This window comes from Pygocentrus nattereri, chromosome 8 (assembly GCF_015220715.1).
Source record: "Pygocentrus nattereri isolate fPygNat1 chromosome 8, fPygNat1.pri, whole genome shotgun sequence".
NCBI classification, from domain to species: Eukaryota; Metazoa; Chordata; class Actinopteri; order Characiformes; family Serrasalmidae; genus Pygocentrus; species Pygocentrus nattereri.
Genome location: NC_051218.1, coordinates 12207269 through 12224498, shown reverse-complemented (window position 1 = coordinate 12224498; position 17230 = coordinate 12207269). Strand labels below are relative to the sequence as shown.

The following is a 17230-nucleotide window of genomic DNA, read 5'->3' as shown; positions in this document are numbered from 1 at the left end:
CAAAGAGAGAGAGGGAGGGGGACCCAGGTATCTTGATGATAGCAATGGAGTAGAGGAAGGAGTGAGGGGAGGGAGGAGTAGCAGTTAAATGGGAGGAGAAAAATGTTGTATAGTGTTTAAGGTTAAAAGTGGTCACTCAGTGTAAGAGACACAAAACATACAAAATTTTTGTACACAGTTTATTGATCTATTGCAGTCGGAACTGAGTGTGAGAGAAAGTGTCAAAATGAGCTGCATTATAATCCCCATGTCAACAGTGCAGCATTGTTCTATTACAGATGAATGAGCACACCATCCACACAAAACATCCACAGTTTCTACTACATTAAAATGCATTAACCATAATTAACAGTAATTACAGTACGTACATTTTCATTTCCATTCTACCACATACAGTCCTGTGCAAAAGTCAGACACCACCCTTCATTTATTGAATGTATTTAATTCCAGTCCTAACAGCTATTCATCAATTTTTCAGCAACAAAAGCAGAAAACATGTATATAACAGGAAAATACACAGATGCCTCAACAACTAAATACAGTCCACTCTGGCTTTTATTGCATCTTCCACTCTTTTCAGGGACTTGCTTTCAGTTTTTCCAAAAATTCTGCTATTTTTCCATGTCTTCAAGTTGGGTCTTAGCAGTTTGTTTGCATTTTCTGCTTCTTTTGATGCAGGTGATCCCAAACACATTCAGTGATATCTGGACTCTGGATTGGTCAGTCCATTTGATTTGCAAATCTAAAATCTTTAAAATCTATTTCTGTATTTTTCTTTTCTTTTTCCAGTAAGGACTTTGCCAGTTAGTCAGTTGCACTAGACATTAAAACTATGAAGGCTAATCTCTGACCTATGCACATTACTGTACATATGCAAACATTAAACAGACAGAAGAGAAACAAAATTGACTAAATGGAGGTAAAGTAGCATATTCTAGCTCTCTTGGTTTAGTTATATGCAGAGTAAAGGAAACTAGATGTAATATCAAGAGGAAAGGCAACACAACCACACATTTTATTTAAATAGAAATGAAAGCAGGAGGGGAGGACAGAAAATAACCCCCATAAGGCTTACCATCAACAAAAAAGAATGAGTTGAAAATATTTTACATGGCCCTAAGTCACTTTTGAACTGGTTTTAATGTGTATTACACTGTTACCTGGGATTCTCCACTGAAAATCCTAAGTTTGCATCCAAAAAACAAATAGGAAATTGCAGTCAAGCAAGTTATAATTCTCTCTTTATCCCTTCGGGTTTCCCTCTTAATCTCTAACAGTGTTATATAGAGCAAAAACCAAACACTACCTATAGACAATCCCCATCTTTGCTTCTCCAACCTGTTTTATACTGAGAGTAGCATTCAGTGTTATAGTAGAGGTCAGCATGAATCAGGTCATTAAAGGAAAACTTGCTAATTCGAATGCTGACGATGAACAAAAGCGAACAGCCATCAATTCACTTGATGAAATTTACATCATGCTAATTGGTGGTCATTAGCTTCCATTGATTGTAAGGTTTGTTAGCATGTTTGGTTGAACTAATCCTTTAAAGCAGTCTAAAGGCCCTCTGCAGGCCTCTTCACCCAGTCCTGGCCTACATGATCTCTCTCTGATGGCCCTTCCTGTGCGGGAGTAGGAATTTGGCTCATAAAATTATCCAGCATTTTCTGTGCTGAAATATAGGTGACATCGTTTAGGTTCTTTTGTGCATCACCTGAACTCCCTTCTAGTTTCTGCACTCCTGCTGCTCTGTTTGAGCCTATCTCCTCTAGGTTGTAGGGATTAGCTGGAACATCGCTAGCCCTCCACATGCCGATGGAATGTATTTCTGTCTCTGAGCCTAAGTGATGCACTGTGACCATAGGGTCATGCCCTGTGGCCTTGTCATCTGCTATGTTTCTATAGATGGCCTGGCTAATATCAGCAACAGTAAAAGGAAGCTTTGAATCTCCTGGTTCAGTCTCCCGCTTAGTTAGAATCTCCTCTGATGCCATCCAGGGGTCTTGACTTTCTGTCCATGGCAAAAATGCTGTAACATGCTGTTGTCTGTCACTTAGGCTTTTCTGTCCAGTGAATAACCAATCAGATGCTTTCTCCTCCCCTTTCCCAGTGGGCATTTGGCTGTCTTTGAGTCCTAAAGCTCTGCCTGATTGGCCAGTGTCAGACAGACCAGGTGAGTTGGAGGAAAGTAAGAAGTTCCTCACAGTCTCCTGAGAGTCAAAATGCTTGTTCAGAAGCTCCTTGATCAAGGAGGGAACCTGAAAATGAAAATGACAGACATAACATGACACTCATGAAACATAAGAATGACAGTCTCTGCTCATGGCAACGTTTTACATCATCTATGAGATAGATCGATACACCAGTATTAATCTGTCCACCATCTACACTCACATTGATGTTTTCCAGTGAGATGATGGTATTTTTAGCTGCATCCAGTTGCTTAGTCAGTTCCATAATCCTGTGCAAGTGGTACTTCCTCTCTGAGTTTGTGCTGTCCACCTAAAAATGACAGCAAGCTAGTAATGCTCAGCAAAGGGTTAAATGCAGTGTACATGGTTATGTACTTCATGCAAGAGTGCAGACAAAAGCAGCAGGTGTCATATATATGACATTGAGACACTTAGCATGCAAATGTTATAGTTTTGAAATATTACACATTTTAAAGTATTTTCCTGCTATGACTTATAAACACCTTTGTCTGCCATTATTTATGGATTTGAAAAGGGAAATGTGTCAGGTCGCACTGATTTCTGGGCAAGTTCTGCTGCTGAAATTAACACTCAGTCCTTTGCACCTTCAAGGGCTCATTGAATGAACTTCACTTCATCTAAAATAAAGTATTGGAACTTAAGACAGTGTCGTAGATTCCCTCAAGGGGAAATGATGAGGCCAATTTGACGAGGGCATGTTAATACTGTATACAAGCAGGCAGAAAGGGTAAGTGCTTTAAAAAAATCAGCTGATTCAATAGGGTTCCACAACTGAGTGTTGAAAGTGAGCAGCATGATTATGGGCATGACACATTCGGTTACTGTGTCCTATATCAACAATCCTATTGGTCACTGCTCATCTAATTTGCATAAAGTTAATCTAGAATGAAAGAGAGCGTTGAGCAGGGTGTGCATCAGTGGTTTGATGCCTCAGTTGTACATATATAGTCATATCTGATCACATTAAATATGACATGACACTTTCAGTTTGATGTAAATAATAAAAAATCTAATAAAAAAAAATCTACATGACATCACATATACACTGCTTAAAATGTCAGCACCCCCAACTCAATACACCTTCCTGTGTTGGTGTTATTTGACATGTAAGCTTAATATTGTCACTGCTGAAACAAACCCTAATATATCAAAATTGACAAGTGTACAGGAGCATTACATTATTCATTTTGAATGTAAGTCAATGTGATAAGATTTTCTTCTAAATATGTTCAGAAATGTAAAGAACAGCTCAGATGTTTTGATTTCTACTAACTCATTTTTCTTGTATGTATGTATATAAATGCACTCTGGGTACATCACTGCACTTTGTATATTCTACAAGTTGGGCGTGTGTGTGTCTCACCACAGACTGAAGCTTTTGTTCTAGGACACTGTTGGCCTGTTGGCAGCTGGTGTAGCTCTCCTGAAGCCTGAAAGGGAATGAGACAGATTTGAACAGCTATATGAGGGCTATACTGGGCCTGTAAAACACCCTTCCTCTGGTCTGTTATGAAAATATGTAAACATTTAGAGAATATGTCATTTAGACCACAATATTATACTAATCATTAATTGTCCTTGCCTCTCTATTAATGTTATCATGTTATTGTGTATCATGTTTACTATTGTGTATGACACTATAGAATATTATGTGGTTGAGATTATATCAAAATCATTTGACCACTCAGTCTCACCTTTTGTATTTCTCTTTAAAGCTGCTTAATTCTGCTTTGGTGCACTGTAGTTCTGCCTCCATGTTCTCAATGCACGCCACTGTCTGCAACAGATTCTCATGCAGCTCTTTGTTATACTGCTCCAGCAATCTGCAAGGCATCATGGGAGTTGGAGTTTACCGTTATGGGCAGAAACCATTTGCTTCTATAACTGAACCACTTATAGTCAGAGAAATTGTTTTCATTTCCTTATAAGACTTCCTGCATCTGACAGCATTGCAAAACTGTTCGGGGTCTACTTTGGCCAGACAGAAGCGAAGGAGGATCAATTTTTTTTTTTCAGACCGGCTGGCAGAATATAGAGTAGCAGGAAACAGAAAACCAGAGGAATACTCTGGAACAGTCAGAATCAATAGTGTGAAATAGCACTGCAGAGAGAAAAACACTCACTCAGCTCTGTCCTCAGTGCTCACTGGATCCTGGGGGTGGGAGGTCAGAGCATGAGGGGACAGAAAGATAAGCAGAACATTGATTTTCGAAGTCATGCGCTTCAGGAAAGACCATTGATTCAGACTCATCCGGTTCCACCAGGCTAATGAACAGATGCAGGCAGGATGGGGGTTACCCTGTATGCTGCTGTTCTATTTTAGTATGCATAGTGTCTCTGAATAAGGTGTCAAGCTAATACAGGGAAAAATTACTGAAACTCACTGGTCCAAGTTCACAATTTTTTAATCATCTATAAACACCTTTTATAACACAGTTAAGGTTATTGTGGATAACACTTGTGTTAAAATACGTATGGCATATACAGAACTGTGCAAAAGTCAGAGACCACCTTTTTTCCAGCACCAGCAAAAAAACAAAAAATATATTTAACAGAAAATTACACCAAAGCCTCAGCAACTGAACGTAATATCAGATTTCTCAGTATTTAATGTGTTCATGCATTACCCTACAGCTTTCATTCTTCAGGAGGTCTGCAGGGATATTTTTCCACACCTCTAAGGTTCGGTCTAAGGTTCGAAGTTGGTTGCATTTTATGCTTCTCACACACTAATCCTGATAACGGATTTATACAAAGCTGCACACCCTGTCAGACACATAGTGTTGAGCTGTCTTCTCACAGTGGAAGGACTGACAGAAACCCTTGTAGATTTTTTCAGATCTGAAGCAAGAGTGGAGGTTGATTTTCTCCTCTCCCTGAGAAATTAAAGCTTTAAGTACTGTTTATCTGATGGGAACAGTTTTGGTGGTCTATCACAACTTGCATGTTTGTTAGGAGTTCTGGGAACTGTTTTATGTTATTTACTTTTCCCTTATATATAACTTTTTTTCCCTCTTATATCTAATCTTCTCAAAATGTCTCCTGAAAAGAATGAATAACTTATATTTTATTACCATTTTGACTGGAAATAAATGAAAGGAGGCCTCTGATATCTACACAGTATTGTACACTATAATACATGTACATAATATGTATACAGAAAAAGAGAAACATGCTCACCTTGTGGGAGTTTTTGGAGTTCCTCTTGTGTCCCATGTGTTTTTTCTTTTGGCTTTTCTCTGAGCTGGGGCTGGTAGCTGTGGATGACTTGCTTGAAGGTGACTCACACTCCAGGCCAGAGGGTCTTGTTGGGGGAGGAGAGCCCTTGTGCTCATGGCCAGCTTGGACCTGTTTAGCCGTGCCACGACCTCCATGGTAAGGCCCTCTGCACTTGGTGTGATGGTGCTTCTCCTGCAGGATGGGCTCGGGGCTGGTGCTAGTGCCATCAGTGAGGAGCTGGCTGTATTTCCTATGCTGCTGTTTGTGTGATGATGTGCTTCCATGCCTCTCACACGGGCTGCACAATGTATTGTTTGTTAAGAGTTATTACAATATTGGCCTTTGCATCACAAATATTGATATTATAAAAGGCTGCCATCTCAAAATCTAACAAGCCACTTTTTTAAATTTTGTATACTGACAGCAATTCTGAGCAAAGAATTCCAGGTGAGTTTCTGGAATATTCATGAACCAATAAATTTTCTGTCAAATCAAAACCATCAGCAATTTTTGTGAACATTTCATGATGAATGAACCAATAAACATTGTCCAAAGTGATTTGGAATAAAACCTTACATTAACTTGTTAAATTAAAGGGAATCTTTTTCTAAATATTTTAAGATGTAAACAAAATCATTCAGAGTGGTTTGATGTTCCATTCTAGAGATACTTACCAAGTCAGAATTGCTAAGAGACATTGTTTAAAATAGCTTTGATTAGGTTCATTATTTTAAAGTTTTTTCCTTCTACTACAAAGTTATTGGTTTTGTTAAAACATCACCAAAACATTAATAATAATTATAAGACAGATATAGACAGAAATGTGTCTTAAGATGCTCTCACAAAAAATAAAATGATGCAGGCCATGAATATTTAACATTGTGTAAGTAATACCACTATATTTCACAATATTTAGAAATATTATCTGCAATATGACATTTTGTCTATATCATGCATCATTACCTCTCAGTGCAGAGCCTCTTCTCATGGCTGTGCTGCTGCTGGTGGTGCTGTGGAGGTCCGGAGGGACTTGTGGCATGATGGTTATGGTTGTGTTTGCTGGGATGGGATCTCCTGTATGTGTGAGAGTCCATTCCTATTTTTGCACCATCTGATCTGGTGAGTTTGGAACTCTGCTGTATGGCTGGTGGCTGAACGTGTTCCTGTGCCTGCTTGACTGATTTAGTGGGTATCCTGTGCTCCTCATGTGGCGATTTGAGTGATGCTAGTGTGGTGGTGGAGGTGATCCCGAAAGAGCTGAGTCTGGAGGGGCTGATGACCTGCCTGGTGATTTCATCCAGAAAGGCTGAGAATTCAAGCTTCTCTTTCAGCAATTCTGCTCTCGCATTCTCCACTGTGCTCTGCTTGCATGGACCAGTGACCTGCACTCTAGTGGACAGTACCTCCATAGACTTAGATTTTCTGACATTTCCTTGCATCTGGCCTTCATCTTTGTTCTTCAGGATGCCTTTGCTTGGCAGCTGGATGGATGATGCAGCCCTCTTAGGTCCTGCCATTCCCCGTGCTGCTGCTTGTGCAGCAGTTTCATTGAAGGCAAGGCTTTGTCCCAGGCTGGCGGTCTTGTACAGTGGGCCCGGCTCCATTGGGTGGGGTTTTTTATCTTCCCCAGGGCTCTGAAGCAGTCCTTCTTCACTCCGGCTCTGGCCCCTGCGGAGTCGGCATGTCCGTGGCCTTTGCAGGTGTCCAGAATGGCCAAAATGCTGCTGATGCTCCTGCTTGTGATGACGATGTGGGAAAATGGCTGAGTCACTCTGATCAAAGTCCAAATCCTCTGATTCCTCATCTTGGAATTTGCGCCTGGCTTCTGGAATGTTGGAGCAGGACAGGGAATGCTGCGGTTTGTTTTGCAGGAGATACCGCTCGTTCTCCAGACTGGGCTCTGAAGTCCAAGGAGAGGAAGAAGAGGAGGAAGAAGAAGAGAGGCTGGATGTGGAGGCTCTAGAAAGGGTGTTGTATTGGCTTTGGTGGGAAATGGTGGTCGTGAGGGTTTGACGACGATGATGAGGGTGATTTTGGTAATGGTGATGATGGAAGTCACGGGTGTCACTGTGTCTTCTATATTCATCTGAAGGACTAGGTCTGATATAAAAGCAAGAATTTGTGGTTATGTGTGAAATAGTAGGCCTATGTGGACTGTCAGAAATGTCAGAATTGAAAAAAAATACTAGTGATGTACTAGTGATGAAACCTTTTGGAATAAATTACAGTGCTACATTGCCATTTACATCAGTTCCCATTTAGGTACCATTATTAGGGAGGTGCTCTGTTTATTGTTTAGAGCTTTAAACTCCAAAGGCCTGTATGTAGGTACACACTTCTATTCCTTACTCTGATAACTATATAACACATTTGTTTCATAGTAGTTACCAAACCTTATATAATATTACCTGAATAATGGGTGTTAATGTCTCTAACTCAGGTCATGGTAGGAAATATTGTTTGTGAATATCAAATCCACACAAATCTGACACTTTAATTCAGATTACAGAGAAACAAAAGGCTCAGCACATACCCTTGTGGTCCTCGGTTATGGTATTGGTTGGGATGCTGATGCTGTAGCTGGTGATGGGAAATGAGACGCTGATGTTTCTGGAGTTTACGCTCATCTTCTGATGATCCGCACACAGGAGTGAAATACTTTTCCATTCTTTCTTTCTTCTTTACAGTCGATCTACCAGTTCAATCATAGGTTCACCATAGGTAATACCGTCAGACTGTGATAGTGCTGGTCCAATTTTGAAAAACGCTTTGTATTTCTAAAGTATAAACATTTAGATCTACATTCTTTGCATCCCAAATCCGGCGCATGGAGCAGAACTGAAACATGCTCAATGGCTTTAGAACACTCCGACACCCAACAGCGATGAGATTCTGATGTAATGATTCAACATTAAGCCGAATGAGAGCGTGAACCAATTGCCCTTGCACACAGGCAGCAATAGGGACAAAATCAATCATGTTCTGCCGCAAATAAAATTGCAAAGGATGATGACGCCCTGCAGTTTTAAAGTGGGATTCTACAGATTTTTCAATTAATTTCCACATAATTACATGGTTAAGATGTAAACAAGGTCATTTGGACTGGGTTGACTTGAAATGCTCTGTTAAATTCTTCAGAGTTTTAACTGAAGAATTTAATGCTGCTAAAAGCTCCCTGACAAAACGTTACGCAAGTTAATTGCACAAAATGGTTACGAATGATGCGTGATTCCTGAGACACTTTTGTTCTCAAGATGACCCATTGTGAATGACTTAGATTACTTCTCATTGATTGAACTGAATGTAGCAATTTTAAAGAATCTGTGAAATTTCCCTTAAATTTGAACATTTTAAATTTTTTAAATGTGGAAGAACTGAGATATTATAGTTTTAAGTTGTATAACATACATATTACATTGTGTATTACACCAATAATAAATCACTTGTGTTTTTAGACATGTCCAGACATGTCAAGCACCGGATGAATGTTGTTCTTCCAACAGGCCGCATCTCTTTCTCTTCTTCTCCCTCAGCGGGGGTTTAGAATGATCTAACTGACTCTTGCAGTTTCACTCAATTCACACTTTCTAGTCAATATCCTGTTACACAATGGGAGCATTCAGTGCTATGCTAATGTTGCTCTTTTGTGTATACAGTTTTAAGAACATAGTTAGACTACAGTACATTTCAATCTGGTGATTGAAGTGATTCATAGAAACACAAACTTTTGTTGACACAAACTGCAGTCTTTAAAGGATAAACAACAAAACAATGGTAGATCGGGGGAAAATTGACACTATACTGTATTTGCACATGTTCACACACTCCAAGCCCTTCTGGTAAAAGTGGAGGGCTTTGTATCGCATGATCAGACTGTCTCAGGGTTTCCAGACTTCACTGGGTCTCTTGAAAACTGCTGGACATTTTACATTTCAATTTTAAACTTTACTGTAAATGTAAAAATACTCACATTGCTTCTGTGTAATTTTCTGTTAAATATGTTTTCTGTTTTTTCCTGCCACTAAAAATGAAAAATGTGTATTTAATGGCTGTTTTGACTGGAAATAAATTGAGTTCAGTCTTTGACAAATGTTTTGAAACATATTTTAAAATGTGTCTTATATGTAGTGTTGACATTAGTAAAACACTGGAAATCAAAGAAAAAAATTATCTTTTGGGATCCTTTTGCATTAAAATGATCTTCATGTATCCTTCCACAATTAAAATATTAAACAAAGTATGTTTTAAGCCCAAACTTCTCTCAACACTACTGTAAAACAGTATTTAGACATCATGCAGCATGCTCATAACAATTTCATGAAGCTTTTTGTGAAAGAGCTTAAAGAGGTGGAGGTCTGCTTTCTGTCATGACCAGTGTGAACAATTCTGACTCAGTAAGTTCCTATAGAGTGGAGCATGCCCCCCACCCCCGCCCCAAATGACTTTGCTTGAATCACAATGCGCAGACAGTTAGAAAAACTGGTGGAGATCCCCTTTCATGGTAACTTCACCCTGTGCTTTTTACGCCCTCTAGTGGATAAATGGATGGACATTTTGTGCATGGAACTTTCCAGAACAGGGGTGGAGAAGTAAGAGCCAGATACCAGCACAGTTTGCAGATTTTCCAACTCAAACACACCAACCGAACCCAGCAATTCACTGATAAATTGAATCTGGTGTGTTTGAGCACGAAAATAAGCCAACTGTGCTGGAATCTGGCACTGTTCCTGTTCTAACACCTTAGTCCTACCCCAGCAAACATGCCCGCATTAATGCCATTAGATATTATAGATTTTATTGTTATACCCCTCAAGTTGTTGTAAGACTTTTAGTTATGGTTGACAATGTTATGTTTTAGCATACAGTTCTTTTGAAACAGCTATCACAGGCTACAGGCGAGAAAATGCATCTCTTTTCCAGACTTTCGTTAAGAGCATCAGCCTGTACAAGATGTAACTTGCTAACCTAAGGAGCAAAATATGTTGAATTAAGTGTTGAGATCTAGCAGGAACCAGCAATAATGCTCTGCATCTAATCTGGTACTAAATTAAGAGTTAGTCAATTTACATGCACTTAGAACTGGAAAATATGACAATATTTATCATTATCATGACAAACTATACCACAATATGCTTTTCTGAGTATATTGTGGATATCATCAGTACTATATCATCAATTCCCAACTGCAGGTTTGATTAAAAAGAGATCATAACTCAGCTAGTTGGATTTAATAGTGAAACGTAAAATGCTGAATACAACTAACTGGATTCATAGTTTTTGATCGTTTTTAAAATATTTCGCTCTATTTGTTTGTCCTAACTTATCAGACATCAGAAAACAAATATTGCGACATATTGTTCATCATAAAAATGTCCTAAAATATTGTGATACTGCATTTTGCCATACCGTCCTCCTCTGCATGCATAGATCAGAACATTATAAAATCCAAAGGAAGAAAGCCAACCCTGCTGGAAAAACCACTAACAAAACAAGCATGTTGTGTTTTGAATGCTGTCGGCAGCAGTGGAATCTGTAATTCTGATCACGTTTCACTACAAGAACTAGTATATCTTGTGTTTTGAACACTTCTATGGTGTATGGTGTATGGTGTTAGGCATTACCAGATGATGAGTGACCAGCTAAACTAGCACCAGACCAGCCTAAACCAGTTTAGACCTGATCTAAACTGTTCATTTCAACAGGGAATTGCCTTGAATCAAAGCTTTCCCTTTAAAGATTAGGCTGTGGCCTTGGCAAAATCAAGGCCTACAAGTTTATCAAGGTAGATATTCAAACATGTCCAAATCCTCACCACCACAAAAAAGGAGCTGTAGCAACATCCTAAGATTCCTACAAAAGACTTCAACTTCTACAATAATGTTATATGTATATGTCTTATATTCCTGAGGTATTGTCTATAATAGCTGTGGTATCCTGACGAGTCAGAAGTAACTGTAAGATTCTTTTAGGAATCATAAAGAAATGCTTGTAGTATTAGATCTTATTTGGTAAGATGATTGGAACACACTGGGAGGAAAACCTCACACTCACCCTTTTGTTTTCTGGCACCCACCCCCACAAAATAAGCCCCTCTTGCCTCTCATTGAGGGAGGAATGTGCCCCTCAGCAAGACGAAGGCGGGGGGGATACGTGTCATACGTGTGTCCTACACGACCAAGTAAACGAGTCAGAGTAGACACGTATGACGCGTATGTATTCGGTAAAGAGCATGTGGTAAACATACCCTCAGAAAACGAAATACATGACCCACTCGTGTTTGGAATGAGCAGCTTGCTGCAAACGAGTGAAACAGTTACAGGCGTGGTTTATGGTATGAAGTGGTATATGGTTTGAAGTACGTGTTTTAGGACTGGAGTAGAAGTAAACGAAACAACAATTACTATACTAACTAGAAGAGGTAAATACGTAACTTATCGAAGCTGGTGGTGACTGGAACATTCTGGTAATTTCCAAGATCCACCAGAAAATGTTTTGTTGAGACTGCTGAATAAATGCCACACATGCGCACTAATGCACTGCAGCAAAAAATAAAGTAGACCCGGGCACAAAAACCGGTTGAAACCGGACTAAACAAGTCCTCTTTACCTCTAAAACATACCCATCCGCTCTGCGCCTCTGACGTAAGTGTTTTTGTTTGAAAAGTCTTCCGAGTGCGTGGGGAATGTGGGGGATGGTGAGATGAGTCAAGGAGTTTTGAAGTAACGTTACTTTGTCAGCAAGCACCCCGCCCCTGCTTTGCCGCTTCGCTTGATTTTTTTTTTGTGAAAAGATACCATATTTGCCTAATAAATACACAGTGTGTCTTTCCCCCTAAGTCTTTTGGTTGTCTCTCGTTTTAACCATCTGCGTCAAACTGGTCAATGTCCACAGCTGTGTAATTCGATCTGTCTTATTTCTTTGAAATGAACCTTTATGTGCTGATGGTGTTTACTAAACATATATAACGTTGTAATAATGTGTCTTACAACAACATATATGATCGTAATTTTGATTTAAAAATAGCGATTTTAACGACTGAACGAGCTTGATCATTGGAACTAGTTTTTGCAACAGAGCGGAGGAATCTTTGACGCACATCGCATGGCACCATTATAAGTAGCCAGCGCATCTGCTTTCCCTTCACTCTCAGGCGACGCTTGCGATAGGAGAGGGTTTGATTGCGGTTTGGAAGCTTGTTGGTGTGTCGACTTTTGCTTTTGTCTGTTTTAGTTGAGCTCGTTAGGTATATTTTTTGTTTGTTTTTTTTGTCGATTGTACTTGGCACGCTGAGCCTTGATTCCTACATTTTTTTTGTTTGATTGAAGAAGAAACCGTATTTTCATGTTATACCTTTAACCTTAGCTGGCTACCTAGTCGTCTTAACGCTTAACGTAGCTGAAATAAGTGTAGTAGTTCAAGGTACCACTCGAGTTACTCGAGTTTTTTACTTTTATTTTGTAACAAGCTTATCAAGTTGGCTTATTTAGAAAGTACTTTGCATAAAATAAATGTTCCTGTCGATTTTTTTCGTGTAAAGTAGGAACGCCTTATTCATTATGATGAGAGATAACGGCTTGTTAAGTGTAGTAAGAAAGCAGTATATAAAATGTGACGATATGTCTGATGTTACGTGAAGTTTGTAGTCTAGAAAAAGTGGCTGAAGTGCGCAGTTAACGTTGCTCTGGTAGAGACAAAATGGCGCAGCTGACAAATGGCGAGGAAAGATGGCCGACATCCAAGGTGTGATGGTCGGATTAGGGAGGGCTGTTTTAAACTACCAGACTCGGCTGGTTTGTTGGCGGTATGAGTTCTGTTTAACCCTTTATTGTATTGATTCGACAGTGGTATTGCCACAAAGAGCTTTACATGAGGGAAAAAATCAAACTGACGTGGGCGTTAACATGGCTCTGTCGGTAACGTTTCATTAACGTTAATCATTAACGCTACGTCAACATTGCTTCATGATCATTTTGATGCAGTCTTCTGATTTCACTGTTAGTTGACGTGCACTGTTAGTTTCATCCACGGCCTTTTATGGCGTTTTATTTGCCGTTCATCTTAATACGGCGCATCAGTAGCTAACTAGCGTTTTAAGGCAGTCATCTTATGCCACGTTTTATTTTGGTCTTAATGTATTTTCTGACGGTCCTGATTGATTAATAGCTAGCATTTCAATAGTTATTTCTTTACAATTTAATTTTGTAGCTGCTAATATTGCTTCAACAGCATTTAAAGGCAGGTTGTTTTCTTCAGTACATTACAAAAGTGGACTGTGTTAAGGCAGGCATTATTTCCACTTCATTTTATTACATCGTTGAAGATTTCTACAGCAAAAGCAGTTTAAAACGTCATGTCTACTTATTTGAAAGAGATTTTTCTTCGTCAGTAGCTGGCAAAAATGGTTTACATTTTGTTTTAATCTTTGTCAAGTTTTTTTTTGTAGCTTAGAGTTGCTACAAATGTTTTTATTTATTTTTCCCCTCAATATTAGAGGGTCTTGCAAAAAAAAAAAAAAAAAGCTAGTGTAGCCTGGCGTAGGCTGAGTTGAAGGCAGTCATAATGTGGGCTGTTACCATTGGTCAGCGTTATTATTCAGAGCTGGACCTTAGAATAACTCATAAAGAAGGCTAAACTAGGCTGCTGTTTTTAATTGTTTCGTCAAAAGCTTTTAGAAGCTTTTCTTGAAAGCTTGATGCCTATTTTCTAAAAAAAAAAAAAAAAAAACGGGCTGTACAGTAAATGCCCTTGGACTGTGTTTTACACTGTTGTGCAACTGCTGAGTTGTAGCTATAAGCCACGAGGATTTTTTTTCTTTTTTTTTTTTCTTTTTTTTTTTTTTGAAGAATGGACTGAGTTCATTTCGGCGGGAAAAGGACTTAGTGATTAGCTTTGTCTACGGAAAGAAGAAATCGATATCTGAGGGTGAGCCAGGAGGACCAGAGGGGAGCCAGGGAAGGATCAGAGAGCTCAGGCCAGGTTGAAGAAGACGAGAGAGGCGAGCTGGGAGGAGAAGCGGTGGTCCAGAGAGGGGAGGAGACTACAGGCAGAGTAGCACAACAGTCGGCCACAAGAGGGAGCACAGCTGATGTAGCCAGAGGGAGCCAAAGATGGGTGTCCAGCAGCACAGAGGGAGGGAGAGAGGGATTGCAAGCAGTGTGAAGGGCCATCGCCATAGCATCTTAAGTCATTATAAGGGCATTTGGTTTGTATGATGGGTAGAGGTATTTCTGTACCATTTCCAAAAACGTAGTTTTACCTAGGATTTCTCTGTAGAACAATTGCTCGCACAGCTCTGTTCTTTCTTTTCAGGCGTGGTGTGTGTGTTTGAAATTCCCCATGGTGTGTCACCCGTCCTGTTGTTGACCAAGTCTGATTTCCTCTGAGATGAGTGGCGGTTAATCAACTCTACACCCGCGCTGCGTTCAGATGTAGTCTCCCAGGCGGAAAAGGCGTCCCTTTGTTCCACTTAAAATCCAATAGGTCTGTCTCAAGAGGCGATCCACATTTGAAGGTTGTTCGGATTTGAAGTTTCCTGCGTTCCTACACTGCACTACTACCGCTCGACTGCACATCCACGTTGTCCAGCCAATATTTGGTGCCGAAGCTGCTGCATATCGTTTACCGGTAAAATTGAGCTGATCTGATGCATGAGTTTTACAAATTGCAAGGAGTAACAACTTACTTTAAATTTCTAGATGTATAGGATTATAAATGCAATGTACAAAAATTGGTCATTTCAGTGTATGTGTAATGTATTGCGTCTGTGGTCCTTGGGGTAATGGGGGCGGGGCAACTGCGTTTTTGGAGTGCTTTCTTTCACAGGCCCAGGTTTTCATAAGCAGTAGCGCCAAAGGCATTCCCTGCTGTAGTGTGGACCCAGTAGTTTGAGTTCGCAAACAACAAAGTAAAGATTGTAAGGCTGCGAAAATCTTCTTTGGTGGATTTAGAAAGGTACATTTTATTGGATTTTGTATTTGATGTAACATTGAAATTGTGAACCGCAATTGTAGTCTATGGCCACTTACATTGTCATGTGCACTTTAAATCTGTAACTGAATTTTGGGAATTAAATATTGGGTGGGGGGGGGGATTGTTAATCAATCTTTTTCTAGACTTTACAGCTTCTCAGAGCGGCTTAGTTAGACAACTATGGCTTGAATAGCGCTGTTTGGGAACAGAGCCACCAGTGGATGTGACCCTTCATGGCAACTAGTCCAACATTGGCATCTGGGGGTAACAAGGCGTGAGACAGCGGAGAACCCAAAAGTAATGCAGAAGTTGAATCGTAAGATGACACGTTGTCTGGATTGTGTTGAATATGTGCTGGTTCCATTCATGGATATTGTGAGTCGTGGGGTTTATGGGGCCTGGGGACTACCTAACTTTGACTCTTGCAGATTTAAAGACCCAAACCCTCAAAACCTTCTGTTCGTTATCCGCCCACCTACGAGCAAAGCCGCAGCATACAGCCTCTACGTGGTTTTAACCATTTCTAACGGCAAGTAATTGGTATTCATGTAACTGACACTTGATTTTACTTTCATCTGGTGTTGTACTTTATTTGGCATTTTTTGCATTTGCTAGTAGTTTTTGTTAGTTCTACTTGTGGCTGTAGATTTTCTCCCCTTTTTTCAGTGTGCAGTGTCCCAAGTGTTTTCTTGTTCAAGAGCTACTGAAGATGTGTAAAGAGGTTTGCTCTCGCTTCAGTCAGCTTCTGGTCACGCAAGTTTTCTAAATGTGTTAATATTACATCTATTATAGTTGGTAGTTGTCAGCTTTGTAACTTGAAAGAATGCTTGGATTTTGTAAGTTTTATTATTGGTTAATAAATGCATAGCGTATCATGATTGGAAAAATTGGTATGCATTTGTTTCTTTGGGGGGGGGACTTCTCTTGGGTATTTCTTGTGCTTTTTCAGGTGTGAATGTTGCGCTTGCGGCTTTAGAACACAGGATGATCCCAGGGCTTGATGGCAACTCTTTTCAAGGTGGAAAGGAAGGCAGGAAAGTCCAGTCCTATCTTATGGGAAGGTCCATGAAGGAAAGGCAAAAATGTCCTAGTTCAGCTTATTGAAGAAATGTTCTTTTGTAAAAGTTTGCAAAATTAACACTGACATTTTTGACTGCTAGTATATAGAACTGGCTTAACTTCCTTCTAAAATAATTGGCAGCAATCTTCTGGTCTACAGAAAGATGTTTACAAGCATTTCAAAATACTCTGTAAATGTTTTTGAATGCTCTGTTGGGGTCTGGGTGTAGGGGTGTTTTTCTGCCCTTTGGTCTTTTCAGAATCTTAAAGCCCTTGAAGAATGCCATCTACCCAAGAAGTTGTGTCCAGGTTTCATCCAGTCCCATGAATTCTAACAGGCAGGACAAATTGGTTGAAAATTTGAAGGGAGAACTCGACAACTATTAGTGCTCAGTCACTAGACCTGTGCAACTGTGCAGGCGTTAAATTTTAAAAGTATGCTTTGCAAATGTACAGCATAAGACTGAACTGTCGCACAACTGTGCTTCAGACTCCAAATTTTGAGTGGCTGAGATTAAGCTGTGCAACTGTGCAGCTTAAATTGGATGTGCAGTACAACTGTTACATGTTGTATGAGAGTTTAGTGTTGGGTGGGGAGGGTGCTCTGCACTTCTGTTTGTCTTCTGCAGAAATCTTGCCAGCTGTCTGGTGCAAGTACATGTGGTGTCTTCATATGGAGCTCGTAGTAACCAGGTGTCTGCTAATCTTTCAAAACAAATTCATCTTAATACAGCTAACTTTAATAACAAATCTAAGTTTCTGAAATATCT

General features: G+C 39.8%; 1 protein-coding gene across 2 annotated transcripts; it reads right to left on the bottom strand.

Annotated features, from left to right (window-relative positions):
- Positions 1-162: 162 nt before the first annotated feature.
- Positions 163-11885, bottom strand: LOC108442593. Of its 2 annotated transcripts, none has more exons than XM_017722716.2 (9): positions 11864-11885; positions 7966-8124; positions 6396-7332; positions 5394-5730; positions 4337-4365; positions 3908-4036; positions 3577-3643; positions 2395-2502; positions 163-2258 (listed from the first exon to the last, which is right to left on the bottom strand). In XM_017722716.2, the coding sequence occupies exons 2-9, from the start codon at positions 8057-8059 to the stop codon at positions 1557-1559; spliced, it is 2403 nt and encodes an 800-aa protein (XP_017578205.1). In that variant the 5' UTR covers positions 8060-8124; positions 11864-11885; the 3' UTR covers positions 163-1556. The 2 variants fall into 2 exon arrangements, with proteins under 2 accessions (XP_017578205.1, XP_017578204.1); XM_017722715.2 differs by having other exon boundaries at positions 6396-7532; positions 11864-11884.
- Between the last annotated feature and the right edge of the window lie 5345 nt (positions 11886-17230).

What these genes read in the sequence shown, in the direction of transcription:
- LOC108442593 (XM_017722715.2), bottom strand. Translation starts at nt 8,099, where the DNA reads ATGGAAAAGTATTTCACTCCTGTGTGCGGATCATCAGAAGATGAGCGT. An exon ending in CATAACCGAGGACCACAAGG is followed by an intron (nt 7,533 to 7,965) that starts GTATGTGCTGAG and finishes CTTTTATATCAG; the next exon opens with ACCTAGTCCTTCAGATGAAT. An exon ending in AAGAGGCTCTGCACTGAGAG is followed by an intron (nt 5,731 to 6,395) that starts GTAATGATGCAT and finishes TACATTGTGCAG; the next exon opens with CCCGTGTGAGAGGCATGGAA.